This window comes from Erinaceus europaeus, assembly GCF_950295315.1.
Source record: "Erinaceus europaeus chromosome 5 unlocalized genomic scaffold, mEriEur2.1 SUPER_5_unloc_1, whole genome shotgun sequence".
NCBI classification, from domain to species: Eukaryota; Metazoa; Chordata; class Mammalia; order Eulipotyphla; family Erinaceidae; genus Erinaceus; species Erinaceus europaeus.
This window is the reverse complement of record NW_026647112.1, coordinates 276430-292139: the sequence shown is the minus strand read 5'-3', so window position 1 is coordinate 292139 and position 15710 is coordinate 276430. Positions and strand designations below refer to the sequence as shown.

Below are 15710 nucleotides of genomic sequence, written 5' to 3'. Positions count from 1 at the left end.
AGGACCCTCTGTTCGCAGTGACCTGAAAGGACCCCAGCTACCTGCCTCAGTCTCTCTCGAGGGGGGTTGACACACGTGTGAGGCCAGGGCTCATGGTGGGACACGTGTCGGCTCGCACCCTGAGCCCACGGTCCCCCAGCCCAGCGGCTGCCTGCAGCAGCAAGGCTCCACCTTCCAGCATGCACGAGACCCCGGGCTCAGACCCCCAGCCCAGCGGGGGGAGCATCATAGGGGAGAAGTACTGCGGGCGTCTTTCTCCATCCGTCTCTCACCCTCTCCAAGGAAGATGGCCACCAGGAGCCGCGGGCAGTGCGGGCAGCGCGGCAGCAAGCTGACCCGCGCCAGGTAAGACATGAGGGGCCCTGGAGGCGGGACATCCACAGGCCTGAAGCCCCAGAGCTGCTGGGGCAGATGGGGAGGCTGTGGGGCCGTGATGGGGGACACCCCCCGTGATGGGGGACACCCCAGGAAGGAGGGCAGCACCACCCATCAGCAGGTGACGGGGGCCGGCCCTTGGGGCCCCCACGGAGCTGAGAGGCACACGTGAGGCCCTGCGGGCTGGGGGTGGGGGCACTCTCAGAGCCCCGTGTCCTCGTCCCAACGGGGACACAGCACAGCAGTGACAAGCACCCCCCAGAAGCCAAAGGCCAGCCGTGGGGACATCTCTAGCTGTCCCCGGCAGTAGGTGGGTGACACTGCAGGCCCCGCACACAGCCCAGCCCAGCCCAGCAGGGCCTGTAGCTGCCCACCGCCAGGCTCAGGCTCCCACAACGCAGGAGGCAGAGCTGAGCTGCAGGCTGGGATGGGGAGGGGACAGGAAGGGGTGGGGGGGACAGAGAGGGGACCGGGAGGGAACAGAGACGAGACAGAGAAAGGGTGGGGAGGGGACAGACAGGGGGTGGGGAGGGGACAGACAGGGGATGGGGAGGGGACAGAGAGGGGACGGGGAGGGGACAGACAGGGGATGGGGAGGGGACAGAGAGGGGATGGGGAGGGGACAGACAGGGGACGGGGAGGGGATAGACAGGGGATGGGGAGGGGACAGACAAGGGGTGGGGAGGGGATAGAGAGGGGATGGGGAGGGGACAGACAGGGGACGGGGAGGGGATAGACAGGGGGTGGGGAGGGGACAGACAGGGGGTGGGGAGGGGATAGAGAGGGGATGGGGAGGGGACAGACAGGGGACAGGGAGGGGACAGACGGGATGGGGAGGGGACAGACAGGGGATGGGGAGGGGACAGACAGGGGACGGGGAGGAGACAGACAGGGGACGGGGAGGGGACAGACGGGACGGGGAGGGGACAGACAGGGGACAGGGAGGGGACAGACGGGATGGGGAGGGGACAGTGGGACCCCAGCTTTGGCCCGGGCACCCCAGGGGCACGAGGGCCCAGCCTCTCCTGTTGTGTGTGACTCCAGGGCTCGGCCACGTCTGCTCTGCCTGCTCAGCCTGGTCCCACAAGGAGTGTGAAGCTGATGGACGTGGGTGCTGCGGTCCGCACGTGGGAGCACACCGCGCCCCCCGCCCAGGCTGCGGCAGCTGAGGGGAGGAGGCCAGGACCACCCACGGGGGGCCCTGGACACCTGCCCAGCCACCGTCCCCTCCCACAACGGGGTCCCGGCTGGCCTCTGGTGTCACAGCAAGAACTAAGGTGGCCTCTGGCCTGGACACAACCCACTTGCGGATTCACGGCTGCCTGGGCTGCAAAACCCTGGGACTGTCTGACCCTGGGGCTCCTCTGGCTGAGCTGCACGTGCCCAGGGACGGGGGCCCACAGCCCGGGACCCCTACCTCTCGCTGCCCCCAGCAGGCAGAGCGGCACTGGCGGCAGGGGCCTCTCTAGCCGGAGCCAGCCTGGGCCCTGCTCTCCCAAGCACACACCACAGAAGCGGGGCGGGCCTTCACGCAGTGCGCATGTGCGTGTGTTTGTGTGTGTGTATACACACACATTCACACTCACACTCATACACACACACTCTCATACGCGCACACTCACACAAACACATTCACACTCACACACACTCATACGCACACACACACACTCACAGACAGTCATACACACATTCACACTCACTACACACACTCACAGTCATACACACATTCACACTCACTACACACACACACACATTCACACACTCACACACAGACACACACTCACACAAACACATTCACACTCACACACACTCATACGCACACACACACTCACAGTCATACACACATTCACACTCACTACACACACTCACACACACACAGACACACATTCACACACTCACACACACACAGACACACAGACACACACACACTCACACATACACACACACACTCACACACAGACACACATTCACACACACATACCCACACACACACATTCACACACACACTCACACTCACACACACACTCACACACATTCACATACACACACACTCACACACTCACTCACACACACACTCACACACACTCACTCACACACACACTCACACACACTCACTCACACACACACTCGCACTCACACACACACTCACACACACACAGTCACACACACTCATACTCACACACACACTCACACACACTTACACACTCACACACACAGTCACACACACACTCACACTAACACACTCACACACACACTCACACACACACTCACACACACACACACACACACTCACAAACACACTCACTCACACACACACACACACACTCACACACACACACACTCACACACACACACACACACACACTCACATACTCACACACACACTCACACACACTCACACTCACATACTCACACACACACACACACACACACTCACACGCACGCCCTGGGGTCCAGGTTCAATCCCCAGCACCAGCCAGCCTGGTGGCACTCGGGCAAAAAGCTAATAGCAACGGGCTGAAGCAGAAGCAGAGCCAGGTCGGCGGGACACACGGCTGAGGGCGACACACAGCCAAGGGCAGACACACAGCCGAAGGCGACACACGGCCAAGGGCAGAAACACGGCCGAAGGCAGACACACGGCCGAGGGCAGACACATGGCCGAGGGCAGACACACAGGCTCAGCCCGTGCAGCTCAGAGCCGGGCGGCAGAGGGTCTGGGTGAGGCCCCAGGACGCGGCCTGGGCAGCAGAGACCAGCCAGCACGGTCAGCGCAAGCCCCGCACAGGAAGCCGGCACCCACTCGAGACCCCTGCCCGTCCAGGCTGCAAACCAGCCGCCTGGAGTCCGCCGAGCTGATCGGAGCACTCCCAGGGGCCCGGCACAGGGGAGCACGGGGGACAGCGGAGTGGGTTCTAGGCGCTCCCCCAGACAAGGGTCTCCACGTGGGCCTGACAGCCATCGACCGCAGGGTTTCCTGTGGGGCCCAGAGTTCACGTGGGAAGCTCAGCACACTGAGTCACACACAGGCACGTGCGCCGTCATACACACATCCACGCTCACGCACGTCCACGTGTCCATGCAACACACATCCCACTCAGACTCAACCGCACGTCTCTCACGCACGCTCACACACGTGCTGCCACACACACGCTCACGTGCACGCTCAGTCTCACGTTCACGTGCCGTCACACATGTTCACACAGACACACCAGGCACGTGGGCAGACCTGCCCCACAGCGGTCACGGCAGCCCGGCGACCAGAGCGGCCAGAGCGGGACAGGCTCCTCTCCAGATTCGGCTTCGGAGACCCTGTGGCAGACGGACGGCGAGTGTCCCCGGCACTGTGTGAGTGGAGGCCATAGAGAGGCTGATCCGTCTCTCCCGGGGCTGACCGCAAGTGGAGCAGTGGCCTCGAGCGCACGCGTGTGCCTCCCGTGTGCTTCAGTGTCGAGGCGGGGGGGCACCTCAGCCAGCACAGGGAGACCCACGTCCAGGAGTCAAGACCACTGGCTCTGCCGACACAGCTCACCCGTCCTCTCTAACACGGGCTGAGGCAGCACGGGGGTGGACGAGGCTTGAGGCTGGACCCCCGGAAACCCAGGACCCCATGTCCCGCACATACCCCAGTCCCGTGTCCCCCATATACCCCAGTCCCCGTGTCCCCCACATCCCCCAGTCCCATGTCCAACACATCACCCAGTCCCGTGTCCCCCACACCCCCCAGTCCCGTGTCCCCCACACACCCCAGTCCCGTGTCCCCCACACACCCCAGTCCCGTGTCCCCCACACACCCCAGTCCCGTGTCCCCCACACACCCCAGTCCCGTGTCCTCCACACACCCCAGTCCCGTGTCCCCACACACCCCAGTCCCGTGTCCCCACAAAACCCAGTCCCGTGTCCCAAACACACCCCAGTCCCGTGTCCCCCCACACACCCCAGTCCCGTGTCCCCACACACCCCAGTCCCATGTCCTCACACACCCCAGTCCCGTGTCCCCCACACACCCCAGTCCCGTGTCCCCACACACCCCAGTCCCGTGTCCCCACACACCCCAGTCCCGTGTCCCCTATACACCCCAGTCCCGTGTCCCCTATACACCCCAGTCCCGTGTCCCCCACACACCCCAGTCCCGTATCCCCAACACACACCCCAGTCCCGTGTCCCCCCACACCCCCAGTCCCGTGTCCCCACACACCCCAGTCCGGTGTCCCCACACACACCAGTCCCCGGGTCCCCCACACACCCCAGTCCCCGTGTCCCCACACACCCCAGTCCCGTGTCCCCAACACACACCCCAGTCCCGTGTCCCCAACACACACCCCAGTCCCGTGTCCCCAACACACCCCAGTCCCGTGTCCCCAACACACACCCCAGTCCCGTGTCCCCAACACACACCCCAGTCCCGTGTCCCCAACACACACCCCAGTCCCGTGTCCCCAACACACACCCCAGTCCCGTGTCCCCAACACACACCCCAGTCCCGTGTCCCCAACACACACCCCAGTCCCGTGTCCCCACACACCCCAGTCCCCGTGTCCCCCACACACCCCAGTCCCCGTGTCCCCACACACCCCAGTCCCGTGTCCCCAACACACCCCAGTCCCGTGTCCCCAACACACACCCCAGTCCCGTGTCCCCAACACACACCCCAGTCCCGTGTCCCCACACACCCCAGTCCGGTGTCCCCACACACACCAGTCCCCGGGTCCCCCACACACCCCAGTCCCGTGTCCCCAACACACACCCCAGTCCCGTGTCCCCAACACACCCCAGTCCCGTGTCCCCAACACACACCCCAGTCCCGTGTCCCCAACACACACCCCAGTCCCGTGTCCCCAACACACACCCCAGTCCCGTGTCCCCAACACACACCCCAGTCCCGTGTCCCCAACACACACCCCAGTCCCGTGTCCCCAACACACACCCCAGTCCCGTGTCCCCACACACCCCAGTCCCCGTGTCCCCCACACACCCCAGTCCCCGTGTCCCCACACACCCCAGTCCCGTGTCCCCACACACCCCAGTCCCGTGTCCCCACACACCCCAGTCCCGTGTCCCCACACACCCCAGTCCCCGTGTCCCCACACACCCCAGTCCCGTGTCCCCACACACCCCAGTCCCGTGTCCCCACACACCCCAGTCCCGTGTCCCCACACACCCCAGTCCCGTGTCCCCACACACCCCAGTCCCGTGTCCCCCACACACCCCAGTCCCGTGTCCCCACACACCCCAGTCCCGTGTCCCCACACACCCCAGTCCCGTGTCCCCCACACACCCCAGTCCCGTGTCCCCACACACCCCAGTCCCGTGTCCCCACACACCCCAGTCCACACCCCAGTCCCGTGTCCCCAACACACACCCCAGTCCCGTGTCCCCAACACACACCCCAGCCCCGTGTCCCCAACACACACCCCAGTCCCGTGTCCCCAACACACACCCCAGTCCCGTGTCCCCAACACACACCCCAGTCCCGTGTCCCCACACACACCCCAGTCTCGTGTCCCCACACACCCCAGTCCCGTGTCCCCACACACACCCCAGTCCCGTGTCCCCACACACCCCAGTCCCGTGTCCCCCACACACCCCAGTCCCGTGTCCCCACACACCCCAGTCCCGTGTCCCCACACACCCCAGTCCCGTGTCCCCCACACACCCCAGTCCCGTGTCCCCACACACCCCAGTCCCCGTGTCCCCACACACCCCAGTCCCGTGTCCCCACACACCCCTGTCCCGTGTCCCCCACACACCCCTGTCCCGTGTCCCCACACACCCCAGTCCCGTGTCCCCACACACCCCAGTCCCGTGTCCCCCACACACCCCAGTCCCGTGTCCCCCACACACCCCAGTCCCGTGTCCCCACACACCCCAGTCCCCGTGTCCCCACACACCCCAGTCCCGTGTCCCCACACACCCCAGTCCCGTGTCCCCACACACCCCAGTCCCGTGTCCCCACACACCCCAGTCCCGTGTCCCCACACACCCCAGTCCCGTGTCCCCCACACACCCCAGTCCCGTGTCCCCACACACCCCAGTCCCGTGTCCCCACACACCCCAGTCCCGTGTCCCCAACACACACCCCAGTCCCGTGTCCCCAACACACACCCCAGTCCCGTGTCCCCAACACACACCCCAGTCCCGTGTCCCCAACACACACCCCAGTCCCGTGTCCCCAACACACACCCCAGTCCCGTGTCCCCAACACACACCCCAGTCCCATGTCCCCACACACACCCCAGTCCCGTGTCCCCACACACCCCAGTCCCGTGTCCCCACACAGCCCAGTCCCGTGTCCCCACACACCCCAGTCCCTGTCCCCACATACCCCAGTCCCCGTGTCCCCCACATACCCCAGTCCCGTGTCCCCACACACCCCAGTCCCCGTGTCCCCCATCTCCACCATATCTCCCATCTCCCCCAGCCCATGTCCCCATCTCCCCCAGCCCATGTCCCCATCTCCCCCAGCCCATGTCCCCATCTCCCCCATGTCCCCCATCTCCCCCAGCTCATGTCCCCCCTGTCCCCCATGTCCCCCCAGCCCATGTCCCCCGTCTCCCTCATGTCCCCCGTCTCTCCCATGTCCCCCGTCTCCCCCATCTCCCCCGTGTCCCCAATCTCCCCCGTGTCCCCAATCTCCCCCGTGTCCCCCATCTCCCCCATGTCCCCCAGCTCCCCCATGTCCCCCGTCTCCCCCATGTCCCCGTGTCCCCCATCTCCCCCATGTCCCTGTGTCCCCCATCTCCCCCATGTCCTCCCGTCTCCCCCATGTCCCTGTGTCCCCCATCTCCCCCATGTCCCCGTGTCCCCCATATCCCCCATGTCCCCTGTGTCCCCCATATCCCTCATGTCCCCCAGCCCATGTCCCCTGTGTCCCCCATGCCCCCCGTGTCCCCCAGCCCGAGTCCCCTACACTGCCAGTCCGTCCTCAGGGGAGGTAACCCCACAGTGGCCACAGGGAGCCCCGCTGCCCGAGGTGGTGTGAAGGCTCGGGTCTGGGGGGTGCCCGGGCCCCAGGAGGGACAGACAGCCGGCAGTGGCCAGGAGCCTGAGGCTAGGCTGGCCCCCAGCCCGCCGTCCTGCCCGCTGACCAGCGCCGCCCCCAGGACTCGGACGGCCCCGCTCAGGACCCCGCTCCCAGGAGCGGCAGGCAGGCAGGCAGGCGGGCGGGCGGGTGGCGCGGCCAGCCCCCACAAGCTCTCCTGACCCAGGCCTGCGGCTGGGGCTCCCGACGGGCAGGCCGGAGCCCACCTCCTTGTCGACACGTTCCAGACCGGGGCCGCCGCAGCCAGACCGGGACCCTCCATCCCGAGCCCCAGAGCCCCTCGCTAGTCCCCCGGACGCCCCCGGGACAGGCCTCCCCCAGATGCCTGACGCGGGCAGGGCCCCTGGGACGGGGTCTCGGCGCAGGGGCAGCAGGGCGCGTACTCACATCTTTGGCCATGATACCAGCTCCCCGTCGGATGCGGTGAGGGCCTCCGGTCAGCCGCCTTCCTGGGCAGGGGACAGGGGACAGGGAGGGTCAGCCCGCAGCTGCCACCTGCCGCGGGCCCCTCCAGACCTCTGGACGCCGGTGTCGGCCCAGACCGGCCCGGGACCCCCGCCCCTGGACCCTCCCCAGAACCTGAGTCCCAAGTCCCCAGACACCACAGGCCGTGTCCCCCAGCCCCCACCCCGTGTGCCCACATCCCCCGTGTCCCCAGCCCGCCATGTCCCCACATCCCGTGTCCCCACGTGCCCAGTGTCCCCCATACCCTGTGTCCCCCCATACCGTGTCCCCGTGTCCCTCCATATCCCCCATATTCCCCCGTGTCCCCCACGTCCCCCGTATCCCACCGTGACCCCCGTGTCCCTTCATATCCCCCGTGTCGCCCATATTTCCCCATGTCCCCCATATCCCCCGTGTCCCTCCATATACCGTGTCCCCCACATCCCCCGTGTCCCCGACGTCCCCCGTGTCCCCCACATCCCCCACATCCGTGTCCCCCACATCCCCCCGTGTCCCCCGTGTCCCCCACATCCCCCCGTGTCCCCCACATCCCACGTGTCCTCCATGTCCCCCACATCCCCCGTGTCCCCCACATCCCCACGTGTCCTCCACATCCCCCGTATCCCCCGTGTCCCCCACGTCCCCCGTGTCCTCCACATCCCCGTGTCCCCTGTGTCCCCCACATCCCCCGTGTCCCCAGTGTCCCCCACAAACCCCGTGTCCTCCGTGCCCCCTACATCCCCGTGTCCCCCACATCCCCCGAGTCCACCGTGTCGCCCACATCCCCCGTGTCCCCCTCGTCCCCTGTGTCCCCCACGTCTCCCGTGTCCCCCACATCCCCCGTGTCCCCCACATCCCCCGTGTCCCCCACATCCCCCGTGTCCCCCACATCCCCCGTGTCCCCCACTTGCCCCGTGTCCCCCACATCCCCCGTGTCCCCCACATCCCCCGTGTCCCCCACATCGCCCCGTGTCCCCCACATCCCCCGTGTCCCCCACATCCCCCGTGTCCCCCACTTGCCCCGTGTCCCCCACATCCCCCGTGCCCCCCACATCCCCCGTGTCCAATTGCCCCGTGTCCCCCACTTGCCCCCGTGTCCCCCACATCCCCCCGTGTCCCCGACAACCCCCGTGTCCCCCACATCCCCCGTGTCCCCCAATTGCCCCGTGTCCCCCACTTGCCCCCGTGTCCCCCACATCCCCCCGTGTCCCCGACAACCCCCGTGTCCCCCACATCCCGCCGTGTCCCCCACATCCCCCGTGTCCCCCACATCCCCCGTGTCCCCCAATTGCCCCGTGTCCCCCACTTGCCCCGTGTCCCCCACTTGCCCCCGTGTCCCCCACATCCCCCGTGTCCCCGACAACCCCCGTGTCCCCCACATCCCCCGTGTCCCCCACTTGCCCCGTGTCCCCCACATCCCCCGTGTCCCCCAATTGCCCCGTGTCCCCCACTTGCCCCGTGTCCCCCACATCCCCCGTGTCCCCCACATCCCCCGTGTCCCCCACATCCCCCGTGTCCCCCACTTGCCCCGTGTCCCCCACATCCCCCGTGTCCCCCACTTGCCCCGTGTCCCCCACATCCCCCGTGTCCCCCACATCCCCCGTGTCCCCCACATCCCCCGTGTCCCCCACATCCCCCGTGTCCCCCACTTGCCCCGTGTCCCCCACATCCCCCGTGTCCCCCAATTGCCCCGTGTCCCCCACTTGCCCCGTGTCCCCCACATCCCCCGTGTCCCCCACATCCCCCGTGTCCCCCACATCCCCCGTGTCCCCCACATCCCCCGTGTCCCCCAATTGCCCCGTGTCCCCCACTTGCCCCGTGTCCCCCACATCCCCCGTGTCCCCCACATCCCCCGTGTCCCCCACATCCCCTGTGTCCCCCACATCCCCCGTGTCCCCCACTTGCCCCGTGTCCCCCACATCCCCCCGTGTCCCCCACATCCCCCGTGTCCCCCACTTGCCCCGTGTCCCCCACATCCCCCCGTGTCCCCCACATCCCCCGTGTCCCCCACTTGCCCCGTGTCCCCCACATCCCCCCGTGTCCCCCACATCCCCCGTGTCCCCCAATTGCCCCGTGTCCCCCACTTGCCCCGTGTCCCCCACATCCCCCGTGTCCCCCACATCCCCCGTGTCCCCCACATCCCCTGTGTCCCCCACATCCCCCGTGTCCCCCACTTGCCCCGTGTCCCCCACATCCCCCCGTGTCCCCCACATCCCCCGTGTCCCCCACTTGCCCCGTGTCCCCCACATCCCCCCGTGTCCCCCACATCCCCCATGCCCCCACGTCCCCCGTGTCCCCGTGTCCCCAGCCCCTGCGCCGCCCACCTGGTCCAGACCGCGGGGGGCGGGGGGGGGGGGGGTCCGGCCGCGGGTCCCTCCGGAGCCGCCGGGGCTCACCCTGGACCCAGCGTCGGCGGCGTGACGTCGCGACGCGGTGACGTGGGCGGCTGCGCCTGCGCGGCTTTTCGCGCCTTCGGCTCCCGCCCCTCCCCCCGCCCCTCCCCCCGCCCGCCGCCAGGCCCGCGCTCGGACGGCCGCCACTGCGCATGCGCCGGAGGGGGCGGGGCGCACGTGGGGCGCAGCGGGGGGGGGGCGGGGTCCCGGGGTGCGCACGCGGGGGAGGGCGTGAGGGTCGGGTCCCGGTGCACACGCGGGGGAGGGCGTGAGGGACGGGGTCCCGGGGTGCACACGCGGGGGAGGGCGTGAGGGACGGGGTCCCGGTGCACACGCGGGGGAGGGCGTGAGGGTCGGGGTCCCGGGGTGCACACGCGGGGGAGGGCGTGTTCGGGTCCCGGGGTGCACACGCGGGGGAGGGCGTGAGGGTCGGGTCCCGGGGTGCACACGCGGGGGAGGGCGTGAGGGACGGGGTCCCGGGGTGCGCACGCGGGGGAGGGCGTGAGGGTCGGGTCCCGGGGCGCACACGCGGGGGAGGGCGTGAGGGTCGGGGTCCCGGGGCGCACACGCGGGGGAGGGCGTGTTCGGGTCCCGGGGCGCACACGCGGGGGAGGGCGTGAGGGTCGGGTCCCGGGGTGCACACGCAGTGGAGGGCGTGAGGGTCGGGGTCCCGGGGTGCACACGCGGGGGAGGGCGTGAGGGTCGGGGTCCCGGGGTGCGCACGCGGGGGAGGGCGTGAGGGTCGGGTCCCGGTGCACACGCGGGGGAGGGCGTGAGGGACGGGGTCCCGGGGTGCACACGCGGGGGAGGGCGTGAGGGACGGGGTCCCGGTGCACACGCGGGGGAGGGCGTGAGGGTCGGGGTCCCGGGGTGCACACGCGGGGGAGGGCGTGTTCGGGTCCCGGGGTGCACACGCGGGGGAGGGCGTGAGGGTCGGGTCCCGGGGTGCACACGCGGGGGAGGGCGTGAGGGACGGGGTCCCGGGGTGCGCACGCGGGGGAGGGCGTGAGGGTCGGGTCCCGGTGCACACGCGGGGGAGGGCGTGAGGGACGGGGTCCCGGGGCGCACACGCGGGGGAGGGCGTGAGGGTCGGGGTCCCGGGGCGCACACGCGGGGGAGGGCGTGAGGGTCGGGGTCCCGGGGTGCACACGCTGGGGAGGGCGTGTTCGGGTCCCGGGGTGCACACGCGGGGGAGGGCGTGAGGGTCGGGTCCCGGGGTGCACACGCAGGGGAGGGCGTGAGGGTTGGGGTCCCGGGGTGCACACGCGGGGGAGGGCGTGAGGGTCGGGGTCCCGGGGTGCACACGCGGGGGAGGGCGTGAGGGTCGGGGTCCCGGGGTGCGCACGCGGGGGAGGGCGTGAGGGTCGGGGTCCCGGGGTGCGCACGCGGGGGAGGGCGTGAGGGTCGGGGTCCCGGGGTGCACACGCGGGGGAGGGCGTGTTCGGGTCCCGGGGTGCACACGCGGGGGAGGGCGTGAGGGTGGGTCCCGGGGTGCGCACGCGGGGGAGGGCGTGAGGGACGGGGTCCCGGGGTGCACACGCGGGGGAGGGCGTGTTCGGGTCCCGGGGTGCACACGCGGGGGAGGGCGTGAGGGACGGGGTCCCGGGGTGCACACGCTGGGGAGGGCGTGAGGGACGGGGTCCCGGGGTGCACACGCGGGGGAGGGCGTGAGGGTCGGGGTCCCGGGGTGCGCACGCGGGGGAGGGCGTGAGGGTCGGGGTCCCGGGGTGCGCACGCGGGGGAGGGCGTGAGGGTGGGTCCCGGGGTGCGCACGCGGGGGAGGGCGTGAGGGACGGGGTCCCGGGGTGCACACGCGGGGGAGGGCGTGAGGGACGGGGTCCCGGGGTGCACACGCGGGGGAGGGCGTGGCGACGGGGTGTGGGCGCCTGGAAGGCCGGTCGCCCTCATGGGAGGTATGCTGGCTGTGGTGAAGGCAGGGGCCTTGCAGGGCTGACCCTCAGGGAACCCCCACTCCGTGGGCTGGTGGCCCCTTGCCGGGCCTCCAGGGGAGAGGAGACCTGTCTGGGTGCAGGGGTGCAGCGGTAATTAGGGGGAAACCAAAGGCTGGGGTGTCATTAGCGCGGCCGCCTGTCTCCAAACCCCCTTTCATGTGCGCCGCCCACTCCTTGTTCCAGGGAGGCCTCGCTGGGCGCCTCCGGCCCCACATCCCGCTGCCCCCCCCTTGCCCTCATGGACTTCACGCCCCCGCCCCGCCTGGGCCACCCAGTCATGGGAACATGGTGGAAGTGTCTGAAAAAGATCTTTTAAAAAACAAAAAAATCTCCTTTTATTGCCCTTGTTCTTTATCATTGTTGTGGTGATTGATGTCGTCGTTGTTGGACAGGACCGAGAGAAATGGAGAGAGGAGGGGAAGACAGAGAGGAGGAGAGAAAGACAGACACCTGCAGACCTGCCTCACCGCCTGTGAAGCGACTCCCCTGCAGGTGGGGAGCCGGGGGCTCGAACCGGGATCCTTACGCCGGTCCCTGCGCTTTGTGCCACGTGCGCTTAACCCGCTGCGCTACCACCGGACTCCCAAAAGTCAGGTCTTTTTCTGTTGTTTTTTTATTACCAGATAGAGACAGAGAGAAATAGGAGTGGGGGCAATCAAGAGACCCCTGCAGCCCTGCCTCACCACTCATGAAGCTTCCCCCTGCAGGTGGGGCCCGGCGGCTTGAACCCGGGTCCTTGTGCGCTGTGACGTGTGCGCTGAACCAGGTGCGCCACCACCTGGCCCCCAAGGTCTTTGTCCTTTAAAAAGACAGGGCAGAGTGGTGGCCCCCGTGACCATGCGCAGGGTCCCGGGTTTGAGTCCCTGGGAAAGTGCCGCCGGGGTGGTGGCTCCGTAGTGCGGGCACCGACTCCCGCGGAACCCTGATGGCGGAAGGGAAAAAAAGATCTTATTAGAGAGAGCGGCAGCGGCGTGTGTGATGCTGGAGGTCAGCCTGGGGGTCTCACGCACAGAAGCCCAGGGCTCTGCCCACCACACCACCCGCCGGGCTCGGCGTCTGCCGTGCGGGACGGAACCAGGGCACACTGGCCTCCCCGCTCAGCCGGCTCTCCTGCCCAGGGGCCACTCCTGCTTCACCCGGAAGCTTCCCTGCTCCCACAGTGAAGAAGCCATCACACCATCTCGTCTACCTCCTCGATCCCAGGCTCCTCCGTGTGGCTCAGCCCTGCCAAGGACGCCGGGACGGGGACGGGGACGGGGACAGGGACAGGGCGTGCGGACGTGACGTGAATGGGGCACAGAAGCAGAGCACTCTGGGAGGACTCTCAGGCAGAGTGAGTGATGCGCATGTGCACGCGTCTGTGCAGACTGCCCGAACCCCCCTGGGGTTCCCCTCTGAGGACCCTCCTTCTCCTGGGTGGGGAGTAGGCTGATGGGGGCCCCTCCAGAGCACCAACCTGCCCGTGGGGGCTCCTCAGTTGCCGCCTGAGAGGAGAGCTCGGGCACCAAGCCGCTGGAGGCAGACGGGGGCCTGGCACAGGCCTGTGCACTCAAGTCAGGCACAGAGGACAGGGTGAGGGTGGTGAGGGTGCCTCTGTTGCCTAAGGATGCCGCTCAATGTCACCACACGTCACCGAGCTCACTAGCTTGCCCGGCTACTTCCTGGGAGGCCAGCTTCTGTGACCCCAGGGTGCCCACCTCCAGGGCAGGTGTGCGACCTGGTCTGGGCCCAGGTGTCCCTGGCTCAGGGTCCAAGGCGGCCCACAGATGTGGTGACTTCCGTTGTTTCCAGTTGGTTCCAAGCACGCGCTCTGTGTTTGCACGTAAATGCATGAGCCCTTGGTCTAGGCGACGCAGGCAGGAGCACACCCAGCAGAGCACACAGGACAGTGCACAAGGACCCGGGTTCAAGGCCCCGGCCCCCACTGCAGGGGGAGTTTCTCCAGCAGTAGAGCAGGGCCGCAGGTGCCCCTCTCCATTTCTCTAACTAGAGGAAGAGAGGAGGGGGCGGGGTGCTGACGCACCTGTTACAACACACAGAACCCGGGTTCAAGCCCCTGGCCCCCACCTACGGGGGGGAAAGATTTGCCCTGTGAGTGGTGAAGCAGGGCTGCAGGTGTCTCTCTGTTTCTCCCCCTTCCTTCTCAGCTCCTCTCTGTATCTATACAATAATAAAAACTCTTAAAAATATGGTTCCAGTGGTCCAGGAGGTGGCGCAGTGGATAAAGCACTGGATTCTCAAGCATGAGGTCCCAAGTTCAATGCCCAGCAGCACATGTACCAGAGTGATGTCTGCTTCTTTCTCTCTCTCCTCCTTTCTCAATAAAGTCTTATATATATATTTAATATCTATTGATAATATGTATAACTATATATATTATATATAATTACATATATATATATATATATATATATATATATATATATATATATATGGTTCCAGGGGCCAGGCGTTAGTGCAACAGGTTAAGCGCACGTGGCGGCAAAGCGCAAGGACCGGCGTTAAGGATCCTGGTTCGAGCCCCTGGCTCCCCACCTGCAGGGGAGTCACTTCAAAAGCAGTGAAACAGTGTTTTTCTCTCTCTGTCCTATTCAACAACAGCAATAACAAGGGTAACAAAGATGGGAAAAGTAGCCTCCAGGAGCAGTGGATTCATAGTGCAGGCACCAAGCCCCAGCAATAACCCTGGAGGCAAATCTGTGTGTGTGTGTGTGTGTGTGTGTGTGTGTGTATGTGTCTGCGTGTGTGTGTACACACATGTATATATGGATATATGGTTCCTGGGGCCAGGCAGGGGTGCACCACTTGAGTTCACACATTACCATCTGTGTGAAGACCCAAGTTAAAGATGCCAGTCCCCACCTGCAAGGGGGAAGCTTCCTGAGGTGAAGCAGGGCTGCAGGTGTCTATCTCTCCTCCCCTTTACCTCCCCCGCCTCTCAATTTCTGGCGGTTTCTATCCAGTAAAGAAGGGGAAAAACAGTAAAGAGAGAACGAGGTCCTGGGGTAGTGGGCTCACCAGCAGGCACCAGGCCCAGAGAGAGGCGGCTGGTTTGAGAGCGCGGAGAACACGCCTGGCACAGGGCGGCCACCACCCACCCTCGAGGCCAGGACACAGCGCCACTGGCCACTGCACTGTCCGTGGGTCTGTCTGTCGCACAGCCACTGGCAGGACCTGCTGTCACTCAGTGAGACACTGTCCTGGGGGAGGCTTCCTGCTAGCTGGGGGGACGGGGGACACAGAGGTAGGGAGAGCACACAGAAGCTCCAGAGCACCAAAGACCCCTTTCCCACATCCACCGTGGGCGGTGAAGGGGTTGGAGGCGGGTACTGGGGGGCACAGTGACCCCTTGGGGGCCCCCTAAGCGCTCGCCACATCTATTGTCCAGCCGAACACCCCCAAAGGGAGACCAACGCTGGAAGCCTCTGGGCCAGAAGACAGGAGGGACAGGCAGCAGCAGTCAGGAACGGAGTCAGCACGGTCAGCGCTGGGCACAGGGGCCAT

At 67.0% G+C, this 15710-nt stretch overlaps 2 protein-coding genes across 3 annotated transcripts in view; both read right to left on the bottom strand.

Annotated features, from left to right (window-relative positions):
- The window catches only part of TFDP1 (transcription factor Dp-1), a 22995-nt gene extending 12707 nt beyond the window's left edge, over positions 1 to 10288 (bottom strand). For both annotated transcript variants that reach the window (XM_060183747.1, XM_060183748.1), the window contains exons 1-2: positions 10186 to 10288; positions 7805 to 7866 (exon numbers count right to left, since the gene is read on the bottom strand). In XM_060183747.1, coding sequence (XP_060039730.1) covers positions 7805 to 7816 — 12 coding nt within the window. In that variant the 5' untranslated portion in view covers positions 7817 to 7866; positions 10186 to 10288. The remainder of the gene's footprint in view (positions 1 to 7804; positions 7867 to 10185) is intronic.
- On the bottom strand, positions 10254 to 15710 carry LOC132536104 (basic proline-rich protein-like). The gene is made up of 3 exons (XM_060183714.1): positions 15579 to 15710; positions 15305 to 15427; positions 10254 to 12140 (listed from the first exon to the last, which is right to left on the bottom strand). The coding sequence occupies exons 1-3, from the start codon at positions 15708 to 15710 to the stop codon at positions 10254 to 10256; spliced, it is 2142 nt and encodes a 713-aa protein (XP_060039697.1).

Excerpts from the sequence above, each read along its gene's own strand:
- LOC132536104 (XM_060183714.1), bottom strand. The coding sequence starts at position 15,710 with ATGGCCCCTGTGCCCAGCGCTGACCGTGCTGACTCCGTTCCTGACTGC. Across the intron at positions 15,428-15,578 it reads TCGGCTGGACAATAGATGTG|CTAGCAGGAAGCCTCCCCCA; the intron begins GCGAGCGCTTAG and ends CCGTCCCCCCAG. Across the intron at positions 12,141-15,304 it reads GCTGTGTCCTGGCCTCGAGG|GCGCCCACACCCCGTCGCCA; the intron begins GTGGGTGGTGGC and ends CCGGCCTTCCAG.